Source organism: Leptodactylus fuscus, chromosome 4 (assembly GCF_031893055.1).
Source record: "Leptodactylus fuscus isolate aLepFus1 chromosome 4, aLepFus1.hap2, whole genome shotgun sequence".
NCBI classification, from domain to species: Eukaryota; Metazoa; Chordata; class Amphibia; order Anura; family Leptodactylidae; genus Leptodactylus; species Leptodactylus fuscus.
In genome coordinates, this window is record NC_134268.1 from 123,144,153 (window position 1) to 123,171,919 (window position 27,767).

The 27,767-nt window shown below is 42.2% G+C and overlaps 1 protein-coding gene across 1 annotated transcript; it reads left to right on the forward strand.

Moving 5' to 3' along the window:
• Window positions 1–1,079: 1,079 nt before the first annotated feature.
• On the forward strand, window positions 1,080–27,578 carry CHMP5 (charged multivesicular body protein 5). The gene is made up of 8 exons (XM_075271037.1): window positions 1,080–1,285; window positions 10,546–10,650; window positions 15,948–15,994; window positions 18,161–18,254; window positions 23,760–23,831; window positions 25,681–25,789; window positions 26,603–26,715; window positions 26,855–27,578. Exons 1-8 carry the CDS (start codon window positions 1,217–1,219, stop codon window positions 26,903–26,905), a joined length of 660 nt encoding a protein of 219 aa, XP_075127138.1. The 5' UTR covers window positions 1,080–1,216; the 3' UTR covers window positions 26,906–27,578.
• The last annotated feature ends 189 nt before the right edge of the window (window positions 27,579–27,767 follow it).

The window sequence follows — 27,767 nt, forward strand, 5'->3', positions numbered from 1 at the left end:
GCTCCATAGAAATGAATGGATGCACCTGGTACTTCCGCTTTGACGTCGGCCGGCCGCTTAACCCCCCGCGTGCCGGCTACGTCCATTCATTTCTATGCGAGCATGCTGTTCGGATCGGCTGATCCGAACAGTACTCGCTCATCTCTAGTAACAGCTTATTAAAAAAATAAAATTCGGCCGCAGTAGTGGCTACCGCCGGCCCCCTAATGTCCTGTGCCTGTGGGCAGCGGCTACTCCGATAGTTACGCCCCTGAGTGACAGGACATCGTACTCTATGCTGTGTGGGAAAAATCAAAAGTTTGCTATGGAGCCCAGGCTCTATTAGTTATGCTCTTAGGGTCAGTTCACACGTGAAAACCGCCTAGCTTATTTGTGCGAGGTAAAAAACCTCGGGGAGTTTTTTTGACGCTGTTTTTTGCATTCCACGCGGTTTTCGCTAGGGTTTTTTTTCCTATATGTGCTATAGAAACTGCAGGCGAAAACCACGCGGTTTTTGCCTCCCATTCACTTCTATGCAATTCTTCAGGCGTTTTCCGCCTGAAGAAAGGTCATGTCACTTCTTCAGGCGGAAAACGCTAGGAGGAAAAAAAAAGCTAGTGGTCTACATAGACCACCATGTTAAAGGAGCGGTTTTTGAAGCGAATTCCGCTGTCAAAAACCTCCCCTTTGCCCACGTGTGAACTAGCCCTTAGACAAGGAGTTTGCTCAGTGCCAGTTATCTCACAGAGACAAGAGTTGAGATTAATGCTAACCCACTCTCCATTTTAGCAGCAAGTCTTTTGTGGTGTGTTTATGTACTCGGGAGAGTACATTGCGGGGTGATTTTTCTCCTATTACAACCCGCTCTTGACTTTGGCTTACAATTACTGATCCAAAACAGTGAGGTTCGAAAAAGACCTTAAAATGAGATTCTTTACACACCTACTATGAGGTACATGCAATGGAATGAGACATGGGCTCTACCAAAATGGCGCCCGTAGCCGAGGAAGGTAAATAACTTCATGTTAATGCCTCTTTTCCCTTTAGACTATAGAGCAGAGCGACAGCCTTAGGTAGGCGGGGCCACAGAGTGACGAGGCAGGCCACATGACGTCACGGGGCCGGCAATAGTCAGTCTAGTTTAGTTGTTGTTTCCGGGGTCGGTGTCACATCATTAGTGACGGATCACAAGACGGTTGTAGGGTGAGCGCTCCACACCTCGCAGTCAGCGCACAAAATGAACAGAATTTTTGGAAAGTCGAAGCCGAAAGCCCCTCCGCCAAATCTGACGGACTGCATTGGAAGCGTAAGTGACAGCGTGACCAGACACAATAGAGACTGGGTGGGAGGGGGAGACGCCGCAAACTGGTGTAGCCCCCGGCAGGGATGTAACTAGCAGATGATGTCAAGCAATATCCTTGGTAGAGGGTCGTATGAGCCGTCCCTCCATTGTGTCCACCACAACAATGCCAGTCTCATGCCCCTGCTATGGGGCGGTCTTGGCTCGTCACAGTCACGGGTTATTACACAGTAAACCCTTCCTGACGGTCCGGTTTTCCAGGTGTGAATATCTACCTACAGGGCGTTGACGTCACAGGACTGTCACCTGACCAGTATCTGCCTTGTGAATCATAGAGCTGAGCTTGTGATCGTCCAACTGAAAAGGTTCCTGTAACCTGAGACTGGGGAAGTCACCCGGATGTGAATACTAAGATTCCTCTGCCTCCCTCAGTATGAGGTTGAGTCTAAATCCTAGTGGGCTAAAGGATCTGGTCCCTCTGCCCACTTGGATCTAGCTTGTTCTATATAGAGCAGGCTAAATCCTGGTGGGCTAAGGGACATGTCATATATACAGAAATCTAATTTTTTTTTAATTTTTTTTTTTTAATTTAAATATAAAAATGGCTTATTTTCATTTATTTATATTTCTTGATCTTGATAGCGCTGATGTATTCCAGCATGTTTTTCAGATTCTTGGTCCATTTTATTGATGCGTTATCCATGGGGCTTTTATCAGCAGTTTTAAGCTGCAGTGACGCTGGCAGAAATAGTTTTCATTTTATTGGCCCTATGACGTAAGTCACATGACCTGATCACAGCTCAGTCCCATTCAAATAAATGAGCTGAGCTGTGAAATCAAGCACGTGAGCACTGATGGCCGTGGACTCCTGGCAATCTGTATTTGCCCACTAGAGAGAGTTTTGAGCAGAAGGACCAGGTCCCTAAGGACTCGTTCACACGTGGGCAAAGGGGCGGATTTTGACAGCGGATTTCGCTTCAGAATCCGCCCCTTTACAATGGTGGTCTATGCAGACCGCCGGGCTTCTTTTTTCCGCTAGCGGCGGACTAAGGGACCTGGTCCTTCTACTCAAAACTAACTATCTCTAGTGGGCAATGGGACCTGGTCCTTTAGCCCACTAGGATTTAGCCGGCTCTATATAAGAATGCTAAATCCTAGTGGACTAAAGGACCAGGTCCCTCAGCCTACTAGAGATAGCTAGTTTTGAGCAGAAGAACCAGGTCCCTTAGCCCATTAGAATTTAGTTTGCTCTATATAAGAATGCTAAATCCTAGTGGGCTAAAGAACCAGGTCCCTTTACCCACTAGAGATAGCTAGTTTTGAGCAGAAGGACCAGGTCCCTCAGCCCACTAGGATTTACCCTGCTCTATATAAGAATGCTAAATCCTATGGGGGCTAAAGGACCAGCTGCCTTTACCCACTAGAGATAGCTAGTTTTGAGTAGAAGGACCAGGTCCCTCTGCCCTCTTGGATTTAGCCTGCCCTATATAGATAAGATAAATCCTACTACTTCAATTTGTGTAATTTTTCCTGCTCCGTATTTGCATCTCCTCTCAAATTCTGAGCCTATTGGCACATTTAGATTTCTACGTATGGTCTGGACAAAATGGCCGATGTATTGGCCGCATTGCATTGAGTGACCATGGGTCAGATGAGCAGAACTCCCTCTAATATACATCACTATGACACAGTAAGTTTAGTTCAGATGAGGTACGGTCAGTCAGGCTAATGTGAATGTTACATGGACGGACATAAGTCTGGTTAGTTGTGTCTCATAGTAATACTTGTCATCTCTCCCAGGAATGTCTGGAGACTGGACAATCTTTTGGATACCCCATAGACATCCCGATCCCCTTATTGTGTTGCCATTTGGAACTCATCCTTGGGGGTAGTTGATTTAAACTTTTTGTGGCTAGTTGAGAAAGCCTGTTCTAGTGCTCAGAAGATGTAGGTCTTCTAACCAACTAGGATCCTTAGACTGAGGCCCCACGTTGCGGAAACATAACTTTTTTTTTTGCGTTTCTTTTGAGCCAAGGCCAGGAGTGGATTGAGCAGAAGGAGCAGTAATAAGAACTTCCTATATATTTCACATTCCTTCTGTAGCTACCCTGCAGCAAAATCTGCAATAAAAAAAGCTAAATTTCTGTAAGGTGGAACCTCAACCTTGTAGTGTGTAGAGCAGGATAAATCATAGTGCGCACAGCAGCTGAATACTTATGTTCAGGACCAGTTGTATTATAGTGGCAGGGTGAGCAAGTCTTTTAGCCCGCTAGATTGTAAATGTAATGTAAATAACATTACATTTACAATCTAGCGGGCTAAAAGATGAGTATAAATAATGTATTATTTAATATAATTATTATTATAGCAAAAACTCTCTATCAGAAATGCTGTTTTTCTCACACTTCACCTCTCCTCTTACTGTTTCTGCTGCCATAATATTGATGACCTATCCACAGCCTGCCTTCTTTCCAGAAAGTGGCAATAGTGGTGTAAAAGAGGCTATTAGCAGAAAAAAAATAAAAAATTTGTGACTTTTTTTTGCCACATAAGCACAAGGGGTTGATGAATTTCCCAGTGTTTTCAAAGCAAGAAAAAAAAAAATAGAATAAAGACACACACTGATGTGGGCCAAACTGTGGTGACCAGATTATTGGGGGGGGGGGGGGGGCATCTCCAATATGGCTGGTCTTGTGGGGTGTTCATGGTATATTTTAGTTGGTACCTACGAAAACTGCTCCAAGTAAGGACAGCCAATGAACCAGCAACGGGGTCAAGCGAACCTAAAGCTTATCAAGGGATGTGAGGAGTGAAGGCTCGCCCACCTGGTCTGACCGCAGATAAAACCCCCTGGAGCACAAGCTGCTGTAATGTGTCTGTCAGCTGCGGTGTCTTCACACCATGTTGCCTGTTCAGTTAAACACAACTGTGGCAGTTTTCTGGCATACAAGGCATAAAAATAGCAACCATTTCTGTAAAAAATATTTTTTTTAATTTGGTTCTGCGCTGCCCGTGCCACTTTTTCAAGGAGGCCTCATCAGATTGACCATCATTTACACCCAAAATGTGGCGTAAATGATGGGGGCAACATATGGCGGCTACGAGATGGCGCACATTTCCCCTGAATCGTGCCTTATCTATGAGGAGCGCCTGATCATACTGACCATAATGTCTTCTGTCCATCGCCAAACATTTCCATCAGAATTGTATGATGGAACAGTAAAAGATGGCCTGGTCATCAAAATCCTCTTTAACACCTTCCCGACATGCGCGTGTCGGGTCTGTAACTATGGCGACCGCCATAGCCGCCGGGTGTCTACTGCTTCAAGCAGTAGACAACCGGCTCTAATGCCTCCGATCGGACCCCGGACCGATCGGAGGCATTAACCCCTCTGGCGCTGCTGTCAAAGGCGCCGGAGGCGCCATCTTCCCGGCGACGCATGGGCGCCGCCATTTTGGCAGGGATCGCCGGCTCCTGGAGCATGCTCCAGGGCCGACCCCCTGTTGCCATGACAGCCGGGAGCCTTGTTAAGGGCTCCCAGCCAGTCTGCAAATTCTCTCTTTTGCAGGCTGGTGTATACAGCCTGCAAAAGAGATGATGCTTTTTTGCAATGCATTGCAATGCATTAGCATTGTAATGCATTGCATTAGTGATCAGACCCCCTGGGGTTCAACACCCCTAGGGGGTCTAATAAATGCAAAAAAAAAATAAAAAAAAAAAGTAAAAAAAAATATAAAAAGTATTAAAAGTTCAAATCACCCCCCTTTCCCTAGAACAGATATAAAAGTAGTTAAAAACTGTGAAACATATACATGTTAGGTATCCCCGCGTCTGAAATCGCCCGCTCTACAAATCTATACAAATATTTTTCCTGTTCGGTAAACGCCGTAGCAGGAAAAATAGTCAAAAGTGCCAAACCGCCGTTTTTTCACTGTTTTAATTCTGCTAAAAATTTGAATAAAAAGTGATCAAAGCAATAACATTTCCCGAAAATGGTAGAACTAAAAAGTACACCCGGCCCCGCAAAAAAAGACGCCCTATGCATCCCCGTACACCTATGTATAAAAAAGTTACGGCCGTCGGAATATGGCGACTTTTAGAAAAAATTTTTTAACACCGTTTTGGAATTTTTTTTAGGGGTCAAAATGTAAATAAAACCATATAAATTTGGTATCCCTGGAACCGTACCGAAACACAGAATACAGGGGACATGTCATTTTGGCTGCACAGTGAACGCCGTAAAACCAAAGCCCGTAAGAAAGTCGCAGAAATGCATTTTTTCTTCAAATCCACCCCATTCTGAATTTTTTTCCTGCTTCCCAGTACATTATATAGAATAATTACTGGTGGCATCATGAAGAAAAAATTGTCCCGCAAAAATTAAGACCTCATATGACTCTGGGAGCGGAGAAATAAAAAAGTTATGGGGTTTAGAAGGAGGGGAGTCAAAAACGAAAAACGAAAATCAAAAAATGCCATCGGCGGGAAGGGGTTAAAAGGATTTTAAAGGGAATGTCTCTCCCACCTTGTTTTCCAATAGGCCACCATCTATAGCAGGGGTAGGGAATCTTTGGCTCCCCAGCTGCTGTGAAACTACAACTCCCAACATGCTCCACTCACTTCCATGGGAGTTCCAAGAACAGAAGAGCAAGTATGCATGCTGGGAGATGTAGTTTTGCAAAAGCTGGAGAGCCGTACGTTCCCTACCTCTGATCTATAGAATAAAAAAAAAAAATATATATATATATATATATATATATATATATATATATATATATATATATATATATATATATATAATTTACAACATAATTTAAGGAAAAAAACTTAAAAACCTATAAAAGGGAGACTGAGGAAGAGGAGAAGGCAGAAATAAACAAGGAAGAGGCGGGGGAAGGGAATTCTAGACCACATCAAGTTAAAAGAGCATATCCTACTTATTATAAGTGTGAAAGTTTGTGTGTTTGGATGTTTGTGACTTTGGATGTTTGTTCCTCAATCACGCTAAAACGCCTGGACGGATTTGCGTGCAATTTTCCACAAACATAGTTTTCCCTTAGGATTGAGTCACAGGCTACTTTTGGTGCCACTAAACAACATGGCTTCCTAGCAGGAGACTCACAAAAGCAGGACTCCTAGCCCCAGCTATAGATTCACACACACTGCCTGGCATTTCCTGCCTCAACCTGCCTGCACACTCCTTACTGTCACCTCAGGAGTAGCCCTCACTCTACTCACTCACATTTACATATAGCTTTCCACTATATAACACATCACATTGTCTGTATCACGACATACACAATACAACACATCACATTGTCTGTATCACCACATACACAATACAACACATCACATTTGCTAGCCCACCAAACTTTTTAAAGCACTTTTACAGTTTCACACGTCTGTGTCCGCCCAATTCTCAAATCACCGCAGACGAAGTCGCGGGTAAAAGCTAGTAGTAGATACTTAAAGGGGTTGTCCCATCACAAGGATCCTATCTATACTGCTTGTTAATGTGGATGTAAGACTTTTCCTAAATACACTGCTTCTGTAAAACTGCTTTGTTTGTCCACTATCTTACTTTATTCAATTCATTGTTGACACAGCCCTTGACTTATCTGCTCAAAAGTTAAGTGATGCATCTGCCTGCTCTTAGGGGGAGGGAGGAGGGGCTAAGTGCAGGGAGCGAGCCAGTGTTTCTAGCTATTCCTGTGTCTACACCACCTGACCTAGCTCCCTGCACTCAGTTAGGGGAGAGGAGCTGCTTTCATTTCTGAACTCATCTTCCGTTCTCCCAGTTATCAGGCTAGCTAATTCAATTGTGTTCATTATGGCAGAGACAGGCAGTCTCTGTATGTAACACAAAATGGAGTTGCTCCTGCCTGTACTTCATAGTCCAATATTGTGCATATAGTGTTGTTTGAGGACCTTTGATGACATCACAGGCCCTTCAGCCGCCCCATAGGATCACGCTATGCGGTGGGCGGACCTACATGCTAATTTGGGGGCGGAGCTAAATGGCAGGATGCATGTGAAACCCCACCCACCAAATGACGCAAGAAACCAGGAAGAAAGAAGATTTTACAGCAGTGAAGACTGGTGAGTATGCGACGTGGGAATACCCCTTTAATAATGGACATCTCATGGGGTAACAGCTAGTGTCAGATCCTGAGGGGCCGCGCCTACACTGCACTGGGATTGGTTGTTACTAGCAATAGGTGGATTCACACCTGCACTATTTCCTTTGGGGTCTCTGTCCCCTATTCTGCTTGAAAAATGTACAGAGATAAAATCCTACAAGCAGCACTTTCCTCTCCGCATGATTCATGCGGAAAATACATGGACCCCATTATAGCCTATGCGGTCCATGTGATTTCATTGCTCACCGCTTTTTAATGCGTTCAATATTCCGTTCGGAGGGCATCCCCAAGTGGACTCCCTGAATGGAATACCGAACACAGATGTGAACCATCATGGTACGTGTAGGCTGACTCCCACTATCTCCCTCTCACTACCTCCATCTCCGTCTCTCTAGCTATCACGCCAACTATTAGACCTTCCCAACTAACTTAGCTCACCGCTCCCACCCCATCATACTTATCTCTCTCAATTCCAGACTTCCTCCTGCGAGACAGCTCCTCCCTCTTTTCTGACTCTGCAGGCGCACGCAATAGTCCCTTCGCTGCTCTTTGCTCTGCAGTTGGTAATCGACCTCTACAACGCAGGTATTGGAGGCTATTGCTTCCACGCCTGCGCAGTGGAGGTAGATTGTCGACAAAGAGGGAGGAGACTTCCCGCTGGAGGAAGTCTGGAAGGAAGAGAGGTAAGTATGATGGGGTGGAGGGAGAAGTCGTGGGGGGAGTAGTACTAACGTTCTGTTTCCGGAAATGGAACGTCCCTAGTAACCAGAAAATGTCCCTGTGTAAAATGTCCCTGTGTAATTCCTACACTAATATAAACCTCCTCCTACTGACTACTTTCTAAATTGCATAATTTATCAAAAATATATATTTACCCATATCCTTGGGGCGGTCATGTGCGGTCAATTTTTGCGACTTTCTTATGGGCTTTGTTTTTATGGCATTTACTCTGTAGCCAAAAATGACATGTCACCTGTATTCTATGTTTCGGTTCGATTCCAGGGAAAACAAATTTATATGGTTTGAATTACATTTTAACCCCTTAACAAAAATCCCAAACTGTGCCAAAATCTTTTTTTCTTAGTCGCTATATTATGACACCCATAACTTTTTTTTTTTTTATACTTCCGTGTACAGGGATGTATAGGGCGTCTTTTTTTGCAGATCCAGGTGTACTTTTTAGTTTTACTATTTTGGGGAATTGCTATTGCTTTGATCACTTTTTATTCAAATTATCAGCGGTAAAACAGTGAAAAATAGCGGTTTTGTACTTTTGATTTTTTTTTCTCCTCTTTTTATTGCGTTTATTAGACCCCCTTAAGAGGGGGGGGGCTGGAACCCCAGGGGGTCTGATCGCTAATGCAATGCATTACAAAATATTGGCACTTCTACAGCAGGCTACAGACATGTAGAGGCAGAGTTAGGGCCATTGTATAACATGTTGGTCGCTGTGGGGCCATTATATTACATGTGGGCACCAAAGGGGACATTCTATTGAGTGTGGGGGCACTGAGGGGGCCATCAAATAACTGTTACTGAAGGCTCCAAACAAAGCCTGATTTTATAAACCTTTATAAGTGATGGCTATTTGGAGGTGCCTGGCTGAGACATTTGATCACTAGGGGGCACTTCACTTGGTCCGAAACACTGGCATCTAACGATCTTGTAGTGGGGTCTTCACACCATTGAGATCTCACATACGCCTAGAAACAAACAAAACCTAGCTAAACATTGTTTTGATGTGTATTTTTAGTCAAATGTATAAAAAGAAAAGGACATCCCGGAACTTGATGTGACAGCAGAGACACAAGCCCTATGTAAAAGAATTAATAAATCCCCCCCCATATGTTAAGTGTTCCCTTCATGAGACTGACCCATTTGTCACACATCCTGCACCTCTCCCTCTCTCACACAGCCTGAACCCCGTGTCCCTTCCTCACACACAACTATACCCTTAATGTACCCCTTTTATCACGCAGGCTGCAACCCCAATTCTCCATCTTGCGCAGCCTGCACCCCGTCTCCTCTTTATTTCTCGAGCATCCTGTACACCCCCCTCTATTTCTCACACAGAGTGCTCCCCCACGCCCTCTCTTGCTCACACACAGCCTGCAACCCCACTTGTTCCTGGCTGTGTGTAAGCAAGAGGAGTGAATGGGGGTGCAGGCTGTGTGTGATCAAGAGGGTGACATGGGGGAGCAAGTTGTGCATGAGCAAGAGGTTGATGTGGAGGGTGTAGGCTGTGAGCAAAAAGAGAGAATGTGGGGTGCAAGCTGTGTGAGCAAGAGGAGAGAATGTGGGGTGCAGGCTGTGTGAGCAAGAGGAGGGAATGGGGGTGCAGGCTGTGTGAGCAAGAGGGGGACATGGTGGTGTAAGTTGAGCCTGAACCCCCCCCCCCCCTTGCTCACAAACAGCCTGCCCCCCCATCTTGCTCACACACAGCCTGAACCCTCTTCCTCCCCATCTTGCTCACACACAGCCTGAACCCCCTTTTCCCCCCATCTTGCTCACACACAGTCTGAACCCTCCATGAGCCTGAACCCCCACTATCATGCTCACATACAGCCTGAACCCCCCCCCCCCCAATCATGCTCACACACAGCCTAAACCCCCCTATCATGCTCTCACAGTCTCAAAATAAAATGATTATTTTTAATTATATTATACAATTATTGGTATAGATGCACAGTTCTAAATGATGGGGATAACGTCCACCCTTAGGGAGAGACCACCTTTTCAGGTGTGTGGAGACTCATACAGCCATAGTTGCTCCACTGCAAGGGAACATGGGAGGAATATGCAAATCTGCCCTCTATGGGAAGCACCCTGAACATCATGCCCATAGAGGGCAGCATAACAGAGGCACTGTCTCCATGTTTACATCTTGGGAGACAAATTTGCATATTCCTCCCAGTTCTAAATGGTTATGTTATTATGACAGACCTGGGAGCCTTCAGAAGGCTCCCAGCTGTCATAGTATTGGGAAGCTTTGTTACAACCATTGTTACAAGACTACGAACCATTGTTACATACTTACATATCAAAAGATCATTAGACAGGGCTGTGTATTACCCATTCATATCCACTTAAAATATCAAATCTGTACATTTTTTTTTTTCTTAAAGGTTGACAGCAGAGCAGAGTCAATTGACAAGAAGATTGCCCGCCTTGATGCTGAACTCGTTAAATACAAAGATCAGATGAAGAAAATGAGGGAAGGACCCTCCAAGGTAGGATCTCATCATCCAGCGTGTACAGATGTGTCATATCAGCATTAAGGACTACCTCAAGTTCAGTTCACTTTTGCCAGCCACAACTAATCCACTGATTCCAGTACAGGTGGAATGATTTTTCTCTAGTCCTTGCCATTATAGACCAATCGGTGAAGTTAGTTTGGAGCCTGATATATCCTTAGGTACCCTAAGGGATCATGATTCTGAGTTGTCTGACATTGTCCAGTCAGAGGCAGACTGTGTCAGGGAGCTCAGAAACATGCTCCCTTTTATATCATATCACAAGTTCACCCACTTGACAGTAAAGCATAATTGGCAAATCAGGCTCCGAATTTAATTGTGGTGATTACCCAGGAACAGTGAGGGTAATTTAAAGGGATTCTACCATTGAAATGAATTTTTTTGGCGATCAAGAAGGCTATTCGTCTCTTAACCTTTAGACGTGGTCTCCGCTGCGCCGTTCCTTAGAAATACCGGTTTTTACCGGTATGCAAATTAGTTCTCTCGCAGCGATTGGGGCAAACCCCACTGCTGAAAATGCGATGGGAGCATCCCCACTGCTGCTCAAAAACGCTGCAACAACGCCTCTATCTTCGACTGGATCCTCCCCTTCTTTCGTCATCTTCCTTTGCGTCACCTCCGTCGCCTGCGCAGTTGGCTCTGCCAGTGAGACACCAGCAGAGCTGAGTGCGCATGCCGGCGGCAGCCATTTTTGGGAGGCCGCTCTCGCTCTTGTAGTTCAATACAGGAGTGGCCTCTCAATAATGTATTATAGTCTATGGAACGTGCAATCAGAAGATTTGCAGTTTCAAGCTCCCTAGTAGGGATAGTAAATTTAGTTTAAAAAGAAATTAATTAACATCCCCCCCCCCCCCGTCCCCCGTTCCCTAGGTTTGAAATAAAGAGAAACAAAAACAAGCAATTATACATCCCCATATCCGAAAATGCCCGGTCTACAAATTTTTTTCCCATTGGTGAACACTGTAGCAGTATAAAAAAAACCCCCTCAAAATAGCCAATCCACAGTTTTTTGCCATTTTGCTTCAAAACATAAAAATTATATTATAATATATATATATATATATATATATATATATATATATATATTTGGCATCCACAGAATCATACCAACCCATAGAACACAGGTAGTATGTCATTTTGGCTTCCCAGTGAACACTGTAAAAACAAAGCTTGCAAAGAAGTCGCACAAAGTCTTTCTTTGACCCCCCCCTCCCAACCTTACGAAATTCTGAATTGTTTTCCAGCTTCCCAGTACATCATACAGAATATTAGATGGGATCGTTATGAAGTACAGTTTGTGCTGCAAACATTAAGCCCTCATATGGCTTTGTGAACTCTTCTATGGACGAGTACTGTCAGGGGAGGCATTCCTCACTGCTCAGCGTCATGGCTGGGCGGTAAGGAATGCCCCCGCTCACAGTACAGCGCAATAGACGCTACTGTGAGGAGGGGTGTTCCTGACAGACTATCAGAAACGCCCTTCTGACACTGAAGAGCTATTGTAACGGCACTGATAGCTCTTCAGTGGGGGCATAGAACTAGAAAGCACTGTTGGCTTTCTAGCGGTGTATTACACCGCATGTGCCCGAGGACATGAAAGGTCCTCTTTAAGTGGCACATACAGAAGCTTATCACAGATGCGTAATTGCTGCTTTTTAGCTGTTTTTCTGCAACTTGAGTCCTTAGCCTTAAGAATAAGGAAATCCTCACTGGATTTCTTACAATTGCCAGACCATAAAAAGTTCCTACAGTCATTGTCCTATCCTTTGACTGACTGATCAAGACAAAAGCCTGTCACCATTAACATGACTAGAGAAAACATTTAAAAATCTAACAAATTGTTTTTAATTTATATTTGCAAGGTTATTTGACTTTAATGGTCTACAAATTTTTGTTGTTTGTGGTGAAAACTCCTTTAAGTACAGTGCATATCTGGTGGTTTACGATGTCATATAACTTGTGACATGTCATGTGAAGACAGGACTGATGTCATTAACTGGGTGTATCCAGCTTCTCAGCTGATTTACACAAATATTCTCTGAAGTCTTTACATGTATGTATTACTTTACATTAACAATACTGTGCTGTGTAGTTGGCTGGAGAAAAACACCAGCTTCTTTAGACTGAAGCGTTCTTATTTGAAGGACAGATTTTTGTTTTAAAGGGATCCTATCATTGAATACCCTTTTTTTCTAACTAACATGTAGGAATAGCCTTAAGAAAGAATATTCTTCTCCTACCTTTAGATGTCTTCTCCGCGCCGCTGTTCAGTAGAAATCCAGGTTTTCTTCAGTATGCAAATGAGTTCTCACAGAACTGGGGGCGGTCCTCAGTGCTCAAACAGCACTGGGAGCGTCCCCTATGCTGTCAGAGAAATCTTCAGCGACACCTCTTTCTTCTTCTGCAACGCCCTCTCCCTGTGTCTTCTTCCACCCTGGGTTTCAATCTTCTAGGCCTTGGGCAGAGCCGACTGCGCATGCCCGGGCCACAAGAAAATGGCCGCTTACACTAGATTACTGTGTAAGTGGACACAAGAAAATGGCGGCGTACACCAGCTTACTGTGTAAGCCGCCATTTTCCTGTGGCCTGGGCATGCGCAGTTGGCTGTGCCCGAGGCCTGATGCCAGAGCCAATTGCACATGCGTAGAGGATTGAAACCCAGGACGGAAGAAGACGCAGGGAGAGGGGGTTCCAAAAGACGAAAGAGGTGTTGCTGAAGATTTCTCTCGCAGCATAGGGGACGCTCCCAGTGCTGCGAGAGAGCTCATTTGCATACCGAAGAAAACCTGGATTTCTACCGAACAGAAAATGATTGCAAGCACAAACTCTTTGGTATTAATACCTTCATTTATTTTGCTTGCAATGAAAAAACACAAAAGAGAATGAAAAAAAGTCAAATCATTGATCATTTTTACACAAAACTCCAAAAATGGGCCGGACAAAAGTATTGGCACCCTGAGCCTCATACTTGGTAGCACAACCTTTAGACAAAATAACTGCGAACAACCGCTTCCGGTAACCAGCAATGAGTTTCTTACAATGCTCTGCTGGAATTTTAGACCATTCGTCTTTGGCAAACTGCTCCAGGTCCCTGAGATTTGAAGAGTGCCTTCTCCAAACTGCCATTTTGAGATCTCTCCACAGGGTCATTGTCCTGCTGGAAGACCCATGACCTCTGAGGGAGACCCAGCTTTCTCACACTGGGCCCTACATTATGCTGCAAAATTTGTTGGTAGTCTTCAGACTTCATAATGCCATGTACACGGTCAAGCAGTCCAGTGCCAGAGGCAGCAAAGCAACCCCAAAACATCAGAGAACCTCCGCCATGTTTGACTGTAGGAACCGTGTTCTTTTCTTTGAAGGCCTCCTTTTTTTTTTTTTTTTTTTTTTTTTTTTTTTCCCCCCTGTAAACTCTATGTTGATGCCGTTTCCCAAAAAGCTTTACTTTTGTCTCCTCTTACCAGAGAACATTCTTCCAAAACGTTTTTGGCTTTCTCAGGTAAGTTTTGGCAAACTCCACCTGGGTTTTTTTATGTCTCTGGGTAAGAAGTGGGATCTTCCTGGGTCTCCTACCATACAGTCCCTTTTTATTCAGACGCCGACGGATAGTACGGGTTGACACTGTTGTACCCTCGGACTGCAGGGCAGCTTGAACTTGTTTGGATGTTAGTTGAGGTTCTTTATCCACCATCTGCACAATCTTGCGTTGAAATCTCTCGTCAATTTTTCTTTTCCATCCACATCTAGGGAGGTTAGCCACAGTGCCATGGGCTTTAAACTTCTTGATGACGCTGTGCACGGTAGACACAGGAACATTCAGGTCTTTAGAGATGGACTTGTAGCCTTGAGATTGCTCATGCTTCCTCACAATTTTGCTTCTCAAGTCCTCAGACAGTTCTTTGGTGGTCTTTCTTTTCTCCATGCTCAATGTGGTACACACAAGTACACAGGACAGAGGTTGAGTCAACTTTAATCTATTTCAACTGGCTGCAAGTGTGATTTAGTTATTGCCACCACCTGTTAGGTGCCTCAGGTAAGTAACAGGTGCTGTTAATTACACAAATTAGAGAAGCATCACATGATTTTTCAAACAGTGCCAATACTTTTGTCCACCCCCTTTTTTGTTTGCTGTGGAATTATATCCAATTTGGCTTTTTGACAGTTCTTTTTGTGGTTTTCCATTGAAGACAAAATGAAGACAATACCAAAGAATTTGTGATTGCAATCATTTTCTGGAAGAAAATGAGTATTATCTGACAAACTTGCAGGAGTGCCAATACTTTTGGCCAACACTGTATACTTGCATCTGTTTTCATGGACCATTTATGTTTTAGTTTTCACACAGAAAATTTAAAGGGATCCTATCATTGAATCACTTTTTTTTCTCCCTAACACGTCGGAATAGCCTTAAGAAAGGCTATTCGTCTCCTACCTTTCGTTGTCTTTTCCACGCCGCCGTTCGCCTAAAATCACGTTTTTTTCTCGTTATGTAAATGAGTTATTTCACAGCACTGGGCGGCGGGCCCCTAGCTCTCAAACAGCACTGGGGGCGTCCCTGATGCTGCCAGAGAACTATCCAGCGCCGCCTCCATCTTCTTCTGGAACGAGGTCTTCACTGCGTCTTCTTCCGGTGGCAGCTTCTAACTTCTAGTCCTCGGGCAAAGCCGTGTTAGGGAGAAAAAAAAGTGATTCAGTGATAGGATCCCTTTATATTTGGATTGCAGTTGGAGAAGGAAGAAATGTTCCGTTCTATTCAGTTTAGTGCTGCTAGTAAAACTGTAGCTTCCTTTGTTTTGTTTTTTCTTTAGTTTTTTTTTCTTGTTTTTTCTCTTTATTATGTCTTGGGGTGTTTTGTGACCATTTTTGTAACATACTTTAATAACCTATCTAACTTCCTTTTTATTAGAAAATAGGCTAAATGTAATATTCTCCTTAGAAACCCTCTGAGCTGTTAGAGAAAGTCAGTACACAGCTATATTGTGAATATGTAGAGGTGAAGCATATACCAAATTACTTTATCTTTAGTTTTATAACAACCTAGAAAAATTGTTCTCTGCTTTCATATTCTTTCAAGTTTCTAGTATTAGCTATAACAGAATCTGAGATCACCATTTAAAAATACAGTCAGGGACAATACAGCCTCATGCACACAACATGATAAAAAATCTTGAACTAACTCAGCCTGAACACTCTGTTGTGTTTATTAGGCCTCACACTAATACTATACTTGTGGTAATACCAGATGTGTACTGAGACTTTCCTTTCCCTTTCAGAACATGGTCAAGCAAAAAGCCATTAGAGTTCTGAAGCAGAAAAGAATGTAAGTATAAGATATGGAAGTGTGTAATTGTATATTAGATGCAATTATTAAAAGACCATTCAAAAACGGTTCTTTTCCATCTTTGCACCCATCACCTCATTGTCTGACTCTAGGCTTTCTTCAGATGGCTTTACCTGCAACCCAGCTTCTCCTCTGCTCCTGAGCAGATACCATCTTGATTTTTATTTTTCTCTCTGCTCTGTTATTAATTCCATGATGCATCAGCACAGCATCAATATTATACTACAGTAGCTCACAAAAGTAAGTACACGCCTCACATTTTTGCAATTATTTCACTATGTATTTTCATGGTACTACACCAAGGATATGATACTGGTACAATGTAGTAGTCAGTGTACAGCTTGTATAACAGTGTAAGTTTGGGGTGCCATTAATATCATTCAACACACAGCCATTAATGTCTGAACTCCTGGCAACAAAAGTGAAAATAAACATCTTAAACATCTTGGGCATGGAATTCAATAGAGTGTCATAGGTTGCCCCTCCCACTCCTCCATGATGACGTCACGGAGCTGGTAGATGTTAAAGACCTTGTGCTCCTCCACTTTCAGTTTGAGGAAGCCCCATAGATGCTCAATCGGGTTTAGATCTGGAGACCTACTTGGCCAGTCCAGCACTTTTACTCTGTTTCTTTAGCAAGCCAGTGGTGGTCTTGGAGGTGTTTTTGGGCTTGTTATCTTGTTGGAATACTACCTTGCAGCCCAGTTTCCGAAGGGAGGAGATCATGTTTTAGCATTTAATGGTTCCCTCAATTACCTGTTCACTGTACAGCTAGCAGCACTCATAGAGCCCAAATCATGACTCACCACCATTCTTGACTGTAGACAAGATACACTTGTCAAATTTAAGACATCTGCTCCCCATTCACATCTGAGACCTTGTAACACTAACAGGTCACATGACACTTGGGGCTAATTGGGCACAATTTGTTAGTTTGTACTTAGCGGTGTACTCACTTTTGTCGCCAGGGGGTTTATACTTCAATGGCTGGTGTGTGGAATGAATTTAATGGCACAACAAATTTATACGGTTATACAAGCTGTAGACTGACTACTAGATTGTATCAGTGTGACATATTTTCATGGGATAACACTGAAGATATATTACAAAAGTGTGAGGAGTGTACTCTTTTTGTGACATACCATATATCTACCTGTTGTGAGGCAGTTATTTTTCTCTATATCCTAAATATTCAAAGCGACTATAAGTGTATACCATAGTTGGTGAGGCCTAGCTGTGAGCTTTTTCCGCATACCATAGCTATGTGACAGGAAATGTCTGCTCATCAGTAGTTAGTGACGAAAGTTTCTGTTTTCTCTTGTGGAGAGTCTGTGTCGAACCGTCCATAATATAGGAAATCAAGGGTGTATGCATTAACTTCTCAAGATTTTTATCTGGTTAGAATGAGATTCACATTACGTTACTGAAGAGAAGGTTTTAGATAGAAAAGACCAACTAAATAAGGTAATACTACTGGAATGTACCTGTATACATAATGAATAAGGAAAAAAATAGGAAATGTTACCTGAATTTTTCTTTTTGGGCAATTCTCTGCAATCCAGATTGTGTTAGATTGTAATTCAGGCAGCACATGCTGTTCAAACTGGGCTGTTTGCTGCTTATGCCGAAGGTGATTTTACTTCTGCTGAATTGGATCTGTTCAAAAAGGAAGTGATTTGGGTGATATATGTTAATGAGGTTGTCTGGTTTCTGATAAAATGTGGGCTTGGATTAGGGATTGTGTTTATAAAAAAAAAAAAACAAAACAAAACAAAAAAACACTGCTTGCCACTTACTGCCCAGTCAACCTGACGTTACCGCTGCATCTCCATCAGCGACTCAGACTATGTGCCAGATCAGCAGAGGTTTCAGGAGTAATAGTGCTCCAATTCTTTCACCTAAACTCCTCTCCTGGCCTTTTTTTTTTTTTTTATCAAACTGACACTTTAAGGGAGTCTTGCCACCAGGATTTTTGCAACCAAATTCACAGTAGGTTATTAAATATCTTTCCTCACCGCCCCTTCTTGCATTGTGTGCACATCCTCCTCTTCTTCGCTGCTGTCATCTGCAGCCTTTCTTGTTGTACATTCTCCTGCTTCAGCTAACAAATAAGTTTTCTTAAATTAATAAACATATATATTACAGGTATGAACAGCAAAGAGACAACCTAAATCAACAATCCTTCAACATGGAGCAAGCCAATTACACTATCCAAACGCTAAAAGACACAAAAACAACGGTAGGCAACTGGTTTTGAATGTAATATCCATCGTGCATGTGTGGCAAAACACTAGCATTAGCTTACAGCTACTATGTAAGATAGATAGATAGATAGATAGATAGAACATGTTTTTTAATTTATATGTATTTTACACAAAGTGAGGTCCACAAATCTGAGAGCATTACAAATCGTTATCAAGATATCCATTTGAAAAGTAGTTTTAATAATATTTACATGAATTTATGGTTTCTTAGTATTTAGTATGACCCTCCATGTCATGGGAAGAATATGCAAATCTGTCTCCCAAGATGTAAACAGGGAGACAGTGCCTCTGTTATGCTGCCCTCTATAGCAAGCACCCTGAACAACATGCCTGAGTTCCCAGAAGCCTTCACTGCATGATGCGAGGTTATAACCAAATCAATTTCTCAGCTACGGACGGCACCGTTTCTGTCTCTTTGGACTTCATCAGCGCAGCCTAGAGAGAATTGATTTGGTTTAAGTAAGAGGCTGAGAGACCAGGTTATGGGGATAACGTCACTCCTTAGGGAGAGACCACCTTCTCAGGTGTGTGGAGACTTATACAGCCATAGTTGCTCCACTGCAAAGGAACATGGGAAGAATATGCAAATCTGTCTCCCAAATCTGTCTCTGTCTCCATGTCATGGCAGTGTGAAATTGAGCTGCTGATCTAGCATGACTTGAGTGCCTCACGCCACCGGCTGACTCAGCATACAGGTTCACTTTTTTTAAAAAAATTTCATTTTACAAAGATAACTGACCATATCTGTTTTCGGTCTAGAAGCACAGTGAATTTTTAGATATGTGTTGCCTTTCATTGACATTAAAATAAAGGTTTTTTTGCCATAAGCAAAGCTATTTATTTAAAGGGAACCTGTCAGGTAGATTTGGAACACTAAACCACCCAAGTGTACTCTGGATACAGTGATGAACTCTGCTGGTGCAGAGAGTGTCCCAAATAGCCCTGATAGATTCAATTTAAAGGGACTCTGACATCAGGGTGAAGCATATTAAACCATCAACAGGTCAGGCTCTCTTGTATGTAACACCTTTTTCCCCATGAAAATTCATGGAAAATTCGTGAAAATTCATGCCTCCCTTGCAAAGATATTCATTTATTTTACATTATGCAAATAAGCAGTCTAGAGCACTGATGGCCCTTTACTGGAGCGGACAAAATGCCCTCTTCCTCCCTGTAAGCAAATGCTGTTTCCAGGGTAATGTTTGTTCTCGTACTGTGTTAGCTAGTGGGTAGGAAATATAAAAAAAACTAAAATCTTTATAGTCTTCAGTAGTTGATACCTTTTTAATGGCTAACTAATAATGATGACATGTGTGAAGGCTGCATATTTATGTACAAAAGGACACATAGGGATAGAATTGTAGGAGGAGGGGGGGGAAGAGGGTTATTAGTTATTGGTAGAAACAATGTAAACAATTCCAGGTTCTTGTCAGTTCTCAGGTCAGTGATTTCTGTAAGATGCCATAAACCCATGTGACAGATTTAACCCCTTCTCTAGTGTTTGAAGCAGGGTCATAAGTTTATACTCATAAATCCGTCGCTCTTTCCTTGATTTAAAATTCCCTCTTAAAACCAAAATTTTCATGTGATCGGTGATATTATGATCCTCATTGCAGAAATGTTTTGACACAGGAAGGTCCATTCTTCGTTCTCTAATTTGTATGGCGATGTGAATTCATACACATTCTAAGCTGCTGTCCGGTCTCTCCAACATACAGATTTTCATTGGGACATTTGGTGCACATTATTAAATACACTACATTAGGTGTGTTACAGGTGAACGTACCTTGGATTTGATATTCCTTGTTAGAGTTTGGTATCTCTATCCTGTCAGTGGTCAGTATGTGAGGGCATGTTTTGCATCTTTTCTGTCCGCATGGAAATGTTCCTGTATTAGTTGGAGGTGACAGTGAGCTGCTAACAACCATATTCCTGAGGTTTGGTGGCTGTCTGTAGCACAGGAGAGGGGGGTCTGGAAATATGGATTTTTGACGGTGGTCTTTTTTTTTTTTTTTTTTTTTTTTTGAGTATGACTTGATGACTGGATCCAGGAAGTTTATTTCAGAGAAGGAGTAATTGAGCGTCAGGTTGATGGTGGGATGGAACTGGTTGAATTGTTCATGGAAGGTTTTCAGCTGTTCTTCAGACCCAGTCCAAACGATTAGGATATCGTCAATGAAGCAATAGTAGGCCAGAGGCCTGGTGGTGCAGGTGGATAGGAAGTCACTCTCAAGCTTGGCCATGAAGAGATTAGCGTACTGTGGCGCCATTTTGCTCCCCATTGCGGTGCCAGTCTGCTGTAAATAGATGCAGTCACCAAAGGAGAAGTAATTGTGAGTGAGGATGAATTTTGTGAGTTTCACCACCAATTCAGCGTTCATACCTCGCTTTTCCATGAAAAACTGGCAGGCGTTTACACCGTCCTGGTGTGGGATGTTGGAGTACAAGGAATCGACATACAGGATGGTTCCATCTGGAAGGGAACCTATAGTGGATAGTTTATTTAATAGGTCTGTGGTATCTTGAAGGTAGCTGGCTGTATCCTTCACTAAGGGTTTAAGAGTACCCTCCACTAGAGATGAGCGAGTACTGTTTGGATCAGCCGATCCGAACAGCACGCACGCGTTGAAATGAATGGAAGCACCTGGTACTTCTGCTTTGACGCCGGCCGCTTAACCCCCCGCGTGCCGGCTACGTCCATTCATTTCAATGCGTGCGTGCTGTTCGGATCGGCTGATTCGAACAGTACTCGCTCATCTCTACCCTCCACCCATGCAGAGAACTGTTCAGTGAGAGTCCCAACAAAATTCACTTCTTTTGCTATAGAATTGCCTACAAATATGAGAGAGCCCCTTCAGCAGGAGTAATCACTGAATAGAATAAGTTGAGAAATGAATAATTCCAGTGGCTGTGTTCTAGCTTTAAATGCTCGGAGGATATTCATTTTGTCCATAAAGTCCACTATGACTTGTCTGGGTCGTATACACTCAGCTTTAGGAGAGTGACTGGATAGTTCTCTTAGTGGGCCCACTCTGTGGGCTCTCTCCACATTACATGGGGTTTGGAGGCCCAGTGCCTCTGGCAGAGTTGTCTTACAAAGCATCCTTAGGAAAGCAGGTCTAACCAACTCCAGAACCTGTAAGATCTGCAGGTTGTTCCTGCGTGACCAGTTTTCAAGGTCTTCAACATGGTCCCAAATGATCTTAACCTCTTTGGGGATGCCAGACCCCAATGGTCGATGCTAAGGACTGTATCAGAGAAGAAGGAAGGCACAAAACACACATTGGGATGAAGTTGAAGGTCACACCTGTAATCTGGAACTGAAATAATATATAGGTTTGTGGAACACTGTATAGTACTGTATTTAGCACACCTTTAGATATGTGTTTAGTTCCCATATCTATTAATAGTCAGTATATATTTCTATAACAGGTTTATGTGGCTAGCCCTACATATTTATTAGATTACATTTGGAATATTATCATAACTGATCAATCTATAACACGTCTGCCATTAATCAAACTAATAACTGTTCTTTGTAGGGCTGCGTCTGCACTTTTTTCAGAAATGTCTGTCTTATTCTGCATTGCATTTTTTTTTCTCCTGTCAGGGGTTTGCTCTCCATTCTTGATAATTGCACCTGCATATAAAGTGTGATAAAGTGGCAGATGTCACTCAAGCAATGGGGGTAGAGCTGAGCGGCAGTTATCCGGAGTGGACAGTGGAGCCCCCAGCAGGAGAAAAAAAAGCCTCAATGGCTAAGTGATTTATGAAAGCTGAATCTCGTCTTTCATATGACATTAAAATTAAGTTTTACATTGCCTGAGATATAGCCGTTATTATTGTTCCTTCACCACCCTCATTTTCTCTTTACTTCACACAACCCCATAGTCGGTATACAGTGAGAAGCAGGGAACAGCGCTCAATAGAGCTAGCAAAAGTGAGAAAAAAAATGCAGGCTTTCACATCAAGGAGCTAAGACCATTGATAATGTGGCTCTACACTGTAGCTGTGCTATATAAATAAAAATAAAAAAAACTCCACTTACCCATCCTCTGCCCTGAAACCCTATGACCCTCCACTGTAGATTGATGCAGTGGGTCTTCAGCAGGCATCACTAGCTGATGCCTGAGTAATAGAGCAGTATACTAAAGTCCTTCTGCTCCGTTCTATTCAACTTACGTAGTCTGCATCAAGATGCCAATGTAGTTAAAAGGAGGAATGCGGCCATTTTCCTACCAGAATGTTGCGGCACCCCAGTTTGTTGTTACTCCCTAACTAGATGTATAGTTTATTACATGTTTACTTTCGTAGTATTTTGAGTTAGTTTTTTTTTTTTTTTTCCATATGGCACCAGAACCATTGTATTTTCTGGCTTCAGAGATATAGTAGAAAAATTAAAAAGTGAATTTTGCTGCAGCAGGACATCATCAAAGCCAAAAAAAGTATATTAATAAAATGTTGCAAATCCTGGAAAAAATTAGTGTTTGAAAGCTTAGGTTTGCTTTAATATTTCTGGGTAGAAAAGACCTTGCAATTTTGTTGTATTATTATTTTGGTTTCTAGTTCATGATATTTACTGTGTACTAAAAATATGAATCACATTTTATTCAATTTTAAGGTGGAAGTGTAAATATACCTTTTTTTTTTTTCTTTCCGTTTAATGGAATAAATAATATATTTTAATAGATTTGGATTTTTATATTTTATTTTTATGATGGATTTAACATTTTTTAATGTTAACTTTTCAATTTTTCTTTTCAGTATTAATGTGTACTGTAAATTTTAATAGGCTTGACCTATATATGGGTAGCCTGGAGCTTGGGTGTCCAAAGGTTTGATTATGTATTTAAATTTTTTTAAACCCCCCCATTTTTTTTTTTTTTAAAGCATTTAACAACTTAAATGCTGTTGGAGCATTGTACTATAAGAAGGGCACGAATATGCAGCGGCAGAACTCTCACTGATTGGGAAAAGCGCTTTATGAGCACTTTTCCCAATCATTAAGTGGTTGGGGGGTGGGAGGGTCTGGCACTGTTGGACCATTCCGACTTTGGACTAGTAGACACTGGGACTTTTCAGCAAGGAAAAAATGGGGAATTGGTTTTTAACTGGATTGATGGAAGGATTTAACCAACTGTTTTCATTAATAAAAATATTTGGACACTCTAAAAAGTAATGGGTTAATTTTACAATTTTTTTTAAAAAACAGGCTTCAGAGTTACAGAATTCCATTTTCCTCAGCAAAAACCACATGCACACCATTTGTGTAATATGATGAGTCTCTACTGTGGCTAAGAGAGGGCTAGCCTAATAGGGAACCAATGTCTGGCTTTCACGGGTGGTTGCTGCTGTCTGAGACTTGTTTTATGCTGATAATTCACAAAGTTAATTGACTGCCTGATAATGCTATGTTTGCAGAGCGAACCTGTAAATGGTCACCAAAATTAATGTACACTATTTTTATTTTTGAATGTCAGGTGGAAGCAATGAAAATTGGTGTAAAGGAAATGAAAAAAGCATACAAGGATGTCAAAATTGATCAAATTGAGGTAAATATTAGAATTTTTTTCTTGCTGGTTACTATGTTACCATCATTGAATTGAGGAGCATAATTGAGTAATTGGTAATCTCTCTAGCAGCTTTTTTTTTCCTAGGAAAAGCCATTATTTTACCGTTCTAGAAAATTATCTGCTACAAGGACAGTAAACCTATAGTTTCTGCTCTGCTCTATACAGTCTGGTCCACATTTACTAATAAACAATTGTGTGCCAGGTTTATCACAGTGGTAGATTCTAGATTGACAATCTGGTGCATATTTAGACTGCCTAGTCTAAATTTATACCACCTATTAGATGGCTTACTTTGAACCAGAATTTTACATCAAAATTTGTGTTGCCACCATGTTACAACACATGGGTGTGGGATCCCATTGCGCATTTAGACTGACCACAGCCAGGCTGAATGTGAGCTTTACTGATGGTGGACTTTATTCTTGTTTTCTTCAATGGGAGTGCTGGAGATAGTCGAAGTACAGCATTTGGCTATATCCAGTGCTCTCATTGAAGTGAATGGGAGCACTGTCCACTACAAGTCATACTCGCATTCAGCCTGGCTGTGCTCAGTCTTAAGGGTTAGTTCACACGTGAACTGCCCGCGCGGGTTTTGACACAGAGAGAGACGCGGCGAGCCGCGTCTCTCTCTTGTCAAAACCCGCCCGCCGCGACCATCGCGGTCGTGGCTTTCACCTCCGCTGTCGGCTCAAATGAATGAGCCAACATGGAGGGTGCTGCAGCCGGGCAGAAGCCGTGCGGCGCAGCCCGCGCGGCTTCCGCCTGAAGAAAGATCATGTCGCTTCTTTTCTCCGCTAGCAGCAGCCCGCCGCTAGCGGAGAAAAGAAGCCCGGCAGTCTCCATAGACCACCAAAATCCGCTGTCAAAAACCTCCCCTTATACTCACGTGTGAACTAGCCCTAAAGGGGTTTTAATCTTTTAAAGGGGCTCTATCACTGGGAAAAGTCATTTTTTATCTAATCACATGCTTGCATAGGCTTTAGAAAGGCTATTCCACACTTACCTTTTGTATGTAGATTGCTTCAGTGGTCTCTGAATAAGTCCGTTTTTATTCATATGCTAATGAGCCTCCAGCCAGCTCAGGAAGTTCCCAGCAGCCTCCTCTCTCCCATTATCTTCTATGTGTGTGAAGCAAACAGGAAGCGAGTCATCAGCAGCAGCAGCAGCAGGAGCAGCCTCCCATAGAAAACAGCAGGGAGAGGTGTGCACCATCTATTGTGCACTAGTCTAATTAGCATATGAATATAAACGGACCACTGAGGCAATCTAAATACAAAAGGTAGGTGTGAAATAGACTTTCTAAGGGCTATGCAAAGGTGTGATTAGTTAAAAATGACTTTTCCTAGTGATAGAGCCCCTTTAATGTTTAAATCAGCTAGGGGCAGCGAAAAAAACAAAACAAAAAACATACTCACCTGTCCCTGTTGCTCCAGTGCCCTCCTGCACGCCCCGCTTCTTCTGCTCCGACAGAGTCTTCTGGAGTTCTGCTGAAGCTGCTGATTGCCCTCAGTGATCGATCAGCGAAGGGCCTGCAATGTCACTACCTGTGACATCATGGGTCCTATTGCTGATTGCCACTGAGCGCTGAGGCCAATCAGCGGCTTCAGGTGAGCACCAGAAAAGACCCAGGAGACCCTACCGCATCAGAAGAATCAGGAGAACAGGACCTCCTGTTCTAGCCTCATAGCACAACACCCTTTTAAGTGAGAGAATTACTTTATGCTAGTAATGGAAAAGTCCAAAGCAGCACAGTACTATTTATTGCTAGTTCTTTTGCACTATGAATGTGTTAGGCTTGTGTTTATGTGTAATTATGTTTCTTTTATAGGACATACAAGATCAGCTAGAAGATATGATGGAAAATTCAAATGAAATCCAAGAAGCACTGAGTCGTACATATGGAACACCTGAAATTGACGATGACGATCTTGAAGCTGGTAAGGAAGCATTTGCTTAATATCCGTGCAAACAGTAGGTAGTGTTTTTAATTTTTATAGGTACAAGTTGATGGCTAATTTTTTTTTATCAATTATTTTATGCCTTTTTTTTTTTTCTAACATTCCTGCATGTGGGTCTGCACATTCAGGACTCGGTGAACATTTCCTTCTCTCAATATTTGGGCCCACACTACGGGACACAGGCATGCCAGTTTTGTGGGTTTTTTGTTTTTTTTATTTAGTCAATTAATTATATTTTACTCCCTGCATTCCAAAACTCTCTAATTTTTCAGTTTACATAGTCATATGAGGGCTTAATTTTTGCGTGACAAGTTGTACTTCAAAATGGTACCCTTTATTATTCTGTACATTGTACTGGGAGGAAGGAAAAAATTCAGAATGCGGTGCATACAAACCATCTCCTGCACCTTACATGAGATGAGAACTTATGGCAGGAGTGGATGGCAATGTGCCATCAACCCCTCTCTAAACCTCCCCTTCATCTCCAATATCTTGGCACGCTTGGTGTACTTTCGTATAGTCCGCTATCTTTCCGCTCTCTTCTTGACCCCTTACAATCTGGCTTCCACCCTCTGCACTCTACTGAAATTGCCCACACAAAAGCCTCCTGACAATCCTGAAATCTAATGGTGACAATTCTCTTCTTATTCTTATGTCTCAAATACTTTCTCAAACCTTGTTGTCACAGTTAAAACAACCTACTACTCTTAGTTATGAGAAGCAGTGTATGGCTAGCTAGATACTGATCATGTCCTATTAGTTTATTTAATTCATTTTGATTCTGATTTACAGAGTTAGATGCATTGGGAGATGAGTTCTTGGCAGACGATGATAGTTCCTACTTGGATGAAGCAGCAGCAGCTCCTGCAATTCCTGAAGGCATTCCAAGTGACTCGAAAAATAAGGTATTGCGATAGTATGAGACTAGATTAATGCTATATATTGTATAGTTGCTTGTATAGAAGAAACTTTACTTGCTGTGAAGATAAATGGTAATTACCGGTAAGCAAAATATTTTACTGACTATTGTTATTTCTCCCACAGGATGGCGTGTTGGTAGATGAATTTGGATTGCCCCAGATTCCAGCTACATAATTCTATATTAAACTGCACAGAAACTGCTGAAGTAAACCCCTTCTCCCTTCTCTTCTGAATTTATAACACTTTTTTTTTCCCCATATACAGTATATATAACAGAACATTGAGAACTTGGTTTTTATGATTTAACTTTTTGCTACTTCACTACATCCTGGTTCATGAAAACAAATCTTTAATATACTTTTGAGTTGTTGGGGCAGGTTTGCATAGTCCCAATGAAGATTGGCTCCTGCGCTACTATTACCTGCTATGTACATGGAACAGGACTAATTTGCTCAAACTTAGTATTTTTTTTTTTTCTTCATCTCCCTGGTAGGCCTGGAAGAATTTGATACAAACTCCAATACATTTTGGAAAACAAAAATGCAATTTTATTCTCTAAGTAAGCAACATTTATGTAGAAGTCTAGGTCATGTAGGGGTAAGGTTAAGTGTTGACAGAAAGAACTTTGTATCATAAAGCCACTGAAACAACGATCCTTTTTTGCATCCCAAAAAATTTTATACTTATTTTACACCTTCATAACCATAATTTAATAACCATTAAATTGCTGTTGTGTGTACATATTTTTCTTTATTTTTTTTTCTAGTAGTTATGGTTACAAGAGAATTAAAATCCAAATATTGCTTGTCTTAAACTTAATAAAAGTATGATTGCCGTTGATATGTTATTCAGTGTGCTCCATTTGTAGTTAAAATGTTGTCATCTCTGCAATGCCAAGAGATTTTTGGCCTGAGACTGTGGGTGTAATATAATCACACTAGTATAATTGTTGGGGTGTCTTTTTGTTTACTACACAGCACCAATCCTGACCGAGCAGTCTGCAATCCATGAATTATAGATCGTATTTTCCCTGTAG

Excerpts from the sequence above, each read along its gene's own strand:
- CHMP5 (XM_075271037.1), top strand. The coding sequence starts at position 1,217 with ATGAACAGAATTTTTGGAAAGTCGAAGCCGAAAGCCCCTCCGCCAAAT. Across the intron at positions 1,286-10,545 it reads TGACGGACTGCATTGGAAGC|GTTGACAGCAGAGCAGAGTC; the intron begins GTAAGTGACAGC and ends TTTTTCTTAAAG. Across the intron at positions 18,255-23,759 it reads TAAAAGACACAAAAACAACG|GTGGAAGCAATGAAAATTGG; the intron begins GTAGGCAACTGG and ends TTTGAATGTCAG.